At 39.8% G+C, this 4,726-nt stretch overlaps 1 protein-coding gene across 3 annotated transcripts in view; it reads right to left on the minus strand.

Moving 5' to 3' along the window:
- LOC110384359 (anaphase-promoting complex subunit 11) overlaps positions 1–4,523 on the minus strand; it is a 29,289-nt gene extending 24,766 nt beyond the window's left edge. The window contains exons 1-3 of one of the 3 annotated variants that reach the window (XM_049840766.2): positions 4,336–4,518; positions 4,006–4,253; positions 157–298 (exon numbers count right to left, since the gene is read on the minus strand). In XM_049840766.2, coding sequence (XP_049696723.1) covers positions 4,018–4,253; positions 4,336–4,354 — 255 coding nt within the window. In that variant the 5' untranslated portion in view covers positions 4,355–4,518 and the 3' untranslated portion in view covers positions 157–298; positions 4,006–4,017. Of the gene's footprint in view, positions 1–120; positions 299–779; positions 2,195–3,997; positions 4,254–4,335 lie in introns of those variants that run through there. The other 2 variants (XM_064037519.1, XM_021345613.3) reach the window with 2 other exon arrangements.
- Positions 4,524–4,726: the final 203 nt, after the last annotated feature.

Here is a 4,726-nt window from a genome sequence, read left to right on the forward strand (position 1 = left end):
TTCCAAGCGTAGCAATGATTAGATCCTGGATAACATCTTTTCACACACTAATCGTCTCACGAGCCTCTTGGAACTAAGCCTAAACCAGCCTTTCAAAGGGTCATAGAAACTTGAACCTACCATTTCTTTCTTGAGATAAGCGAGTTGTGAGTCGAGATCCGTGGGGGGTTTGTCCGACGGCGGGGAGGGAGTATCCTGCAGCTCGGGTTCCCCGTCTGCGAAGCCACTGAGACTCTTCGGCAGGGGAGGCAGACCTTGCAGTGACATGGTGCTGATTGCGCGGAACTGCTTACGAAGTCTGTGTGCAAAATTTTCCATTGTTTTTATTGAAGGTTGTGTGTTGAGTTTGACATGAAGGTGCTTAAGTACAAACACTGTATTCAATTAAAGCATGTTGAGAGGTTCATTTTGAGCATCATTAATATATTATGTTTTGAAGTAACCTCAATAACATACGCATAATCTGACTCATCATCAATAAACATTTAAATGCATTATAAATTAATTAAGCTTGGGAACTTATTCAATAGTAATTTACCGCCGTTGTGAGGAACTATCAACTTCAATTATTTAAAGCTTTACCAACGTCATTTTAACGACCTAGAAATATGTGCGCAGTATCGACGAGTCTATCATAACCGGGTTTAATCAAGTCGTATGACCTTTTAACATAAAACCACAACATGCCCAAACCACGGAAGACAAGTACAATGTAATGTAAAGATTTATTCATGAGATAACATTTATTAAATTCTTATTAATGTTTGTTGTGAACCCACCTAGACTTGAGGTCATCGTCGAGTATGTACGCATAAGCCTGATCATCGTCCGTATTCCCGCTCGTTACTGAAGACATGGCGTAGTTCTGTTCAGAGTCCTCGGAGTCACATTGTCCGTTTGCTTCAGCGTACTCAGGGGCGTCCAAAGTTTCAGGTACGTTGGATTGCGAGCGCATCGTCTGCAACTCGTATATCAACATCTCGTGGTTGTTCATGTCCTTCATCATTTCCATTTCTGGAGAATGGTTGCCGTTAGTCAGACCATCTTTCCCTTTATCTATAACAGTGTGAGCTTCGTCTTTATTATTATTTCTACTAGCAATGATCTCCGAAATTAACATTTCTGTGACTCGCGATGTTTTTCTTTCCAGCGAGTTGTTATTTTTATTTACACTATCGTCAACTTTCGGACTTCCTGACTCGGTTGGTGTAACCGGCGGCGTTTTTATTTGTTTCGAAGGACTGTTCCGTAGTCGATCATCGAACTCCTGAACTTCTTCCACTGATGCATATGGTGCTTCAGATACTGGACACTGCGGGGGCTTCGCGTCTATAGGAGACGAATACGGACTTATTTCTGGTGAGATCTTGGACTTACTGCTATGTACAGGACTTTTATTTATAGACAAGGGTTTCATTGGCTTTAACTTAGGTTTTGGAGACAGCGGTGGCGGAGGTGCTTTTCGTAATGGTAGTGTCTTCTCTGCAAAACTGGATGACTTTGATACTTTGCATTTCGAGTCTTGATCTAACTTGTTCGATGTTGAGAGTGATCTTACTAATATCTGTCTGCATGTTTTGACTGCTTTAGAGTTGAGCGATTCATTCGACTTTTTATTCGATGTTGGAGTTGGAATAGAACTGCTGTCGCTGGAGCTTCTTCGTGAATTCTGACCACTGGATTTTCTCTCATCAGACGAAGAACTTCGGTCGCTGATCACATCTCTAATGAACGACTTGACCCTTGCTAATCCATTTTGTTTGGGTGACACTGTTGATTCACTGACAGTATTAGCCCTATCCAAAGTTTTTGCTTTTGATGTGTAGTGGTTGTCTTGTTTGGAGAAGGCACGCGATTTCGTAAAGCTGGCCTTAGAGTCCGCCACGGCCTTCCTTGTTTTTGCCAGTGCCTCCGCTACCACGCTCTGGTTGGGGCGCGGAGGCACCGGTGGTGGTCCTTTGATCTTGTTGTTCTTCATGGGTTGTGTGTTGGTCTGTACCATCAGCATGCTTGAACGAAGCGTCACTCGAACAATACTATAATATGCGTACTATAGTAGAAGGAGCGCGTTAACACTAGCACCGCGTAAGTCACACACACGAGAGCGCTCAGTACGCAGGGCGACACGTCCGTCCCCGCGAGCGCGCGGCACTCACTGGCTGCCGGCTAACCGCTACGTCGCCGCGACGCTACGCCGAACAGGCGCTCACAACTTCGTAATAATTGCCGGCCGACTTGGAAATTACTTTGTTCGTAGCTTTACCATAGCTGTTGCGTGTTGTGAGGCTTGTGCAGTACCTACCATACGGCCAAACAATGAGTTGACCCACACTTTTAATAATGTAAAAGTGATTGTTTACTATGAGAATGAATGCAATAGCGGCTACCGGTCCGCACCGCACACGACATGGCTATTGTTGTTGATGTTGAAAGCACTCTCTGACCTATTGTTTTACGCCAATCAAAATGTTGCACTACAGTTGTTGTTTACTATTATTTAGGTTGGAAGAGTTTGTTGTCATTTCCAAACAAAACAAGCACACATTGTAACATACCACCCTGTATGTGAAACTGACTCACTATTGAATTAATTGTTTGAATTTGTTTGATATTTTAATGAAAGTTATTAGGCATCAACAGAAAAGAGAAGAAGTTTGGGTGACATCATTTAGTAAAATAAATAATTTGTATTTTTCCATAAGTTGCATCCTGGTGTAGAAAATGTGCATACAACTAATAAAATAATACTTTATAATTTAGTCATAAATTATGTATTTTTAGAAATGTAAATTTAATGATCTTAATGTTGTATAACTTATTCAATCTATTTTAATTTTATTTTAATCAATAATAAAATCCTGTTAAATATGTTTTATTTCAAAACAAGTTATTTTCAAGGGTAAAATTATGAAATCTGCTTGGTAATTAAAGAATCTATGAATAAGTTGTAAAATGTAGGTATTGTCAGAGTAAAAGGAAAATTATTTAGTGACAAATACATTATTCATAATGGCTCTTCTGTCAAGGTATAATTCCTAGGAAGGTCACCAACATTTTACGATTTCCTATCATCTTTAATGAACCTTGCCTGAGAAGATATTTTAATATTATGATACTACTACTATGTGTGATTATTCTGAACTTATTGAATATCTTCAATAAGTTCAGCTATGTGTGATTATTCTGAACTTATTGAAGATATTCAATAAGTTCAGAATAATCACACATAAAGGTCTTCTTCTGGCTTAGTTGATGGCAGATGACTTTAAATTTTGGATGCTCAGTGTTGCGTCATGCACATGGCATTTTCAGTGGCCCTATAAAGGTCTCGGATTGTACACATTGGGCAGCACAGAAGGTGAAGCTCATTTGTGGTGCGGTGCGGCACACGCATCTCTTTATCGTCAGTGTAACCCAACCTAAAAATGTTGTCCTTGTATCTACATACTTGTGTGTTTAGTCTCTTAACTGCTTCTATGCCGTTAATCTATACTATTATTATAAAGAGGAAAACTTGGTTTGTTTGTTTGGTTATAATGGATAAACTCAAAAACTACTGGACCGATTTTAAATATTCTTTCACCATTAGAAAGCTATATTATTTGCGAGTAACATAGGCTATATTTTATCCCGGTGCGGGCAGTAGCTCCCACGGGACGCGGGTGAACCCGCGGGAAAACGGCTAGTTATAGAATAAACTTAGAACTGTGCAGTACTGGCATACAACAGGTTAAAAGACTTCCATACAGCCCATATTACCTTTTATCCAAATGCAGAGAGTAGATAGTTCCTTCAGAAGGCAGGTTAAACTGTTGGCGGAAGCAATACTAATTGGATATAAAAATGTTTTTTGGACACATTTCAAATCATACCTACTGTATTTGTTACTGTACAAAGTGGCTTCACTGTTTCATTACATCATCACGAAAACAAATAACGTGTTAAATTTAGTCATCAAACAACCTTTGACTTGATAAAACAAAGGAAAGTTATGTACCTACTTACTTGAGAGATAATCTACTTGTTGTTGAACTTCCAATCCTGCCTGCACATGGGGCACTGCTGCTGCGGTTGCGAGTGCAGCCACTTGACGATGCAGTGGATGTGGAAGCAGTGGGAACAGGCCCCCCACACCAACGGGCAGTCGTCTCCCGGTAGCTTGCAGTCAGGGCAACAGCTGTCGAAGGGCATGCGGCAAATACCACAGTTGTCGTCGTTGGCTACCCACCGCCAAGTCGCTACGCCCGTCCAACCTACGCAGTTGTCATTCACATCAGAATTGGACACGATTTAACATCAAAATAGAAACGAAGGTTGCCTTGACAGGTTACTTACTTTTAACGGTTACTTTCATATCACGAGAATTGCATGCCTCAAAATGAAATAAGTATTGAATTTAAATGTTCGTCACTCTGAAATAGTACAAAATGCTCTCAAATTCTCATTAAATTCTGTTACAATTTATAAACAAAACCACCGTATCGATCACTTTGACAACAAACAATTTGGTTACTTTTTTTGACGTTGACGTTGTAGTTACATAGAACACTGTATTTTCAGCAGTATACATTGGTGATTAATTGTTGCGACTTGTTTCTCCAACGTGATGAATTCATAAGGTTTTAATAATTTATCACGATGTTAAATAAATGAATAACAATTATATTATCTAACACAACAAACAGTGGTGCGAAGTAAGAACTACACAGCTTGTAACCATTAAAAA

The sequence above is a fragment of the Helicoverpa armigera genome, chromosome 13 (assembly GCF_030705265.1).
Source record: "Helicoverpa armigera isolate CAAS_96S chromosome 13, ASM3070526v1, whole genome shotgun sequence".
Lineage (NCBI taxonomy): Eukaryota > Metazoa > Arthropoda > Insecta > Lepidoptera > Noctuidae > Helicoverpa > Helicoverpa armigera.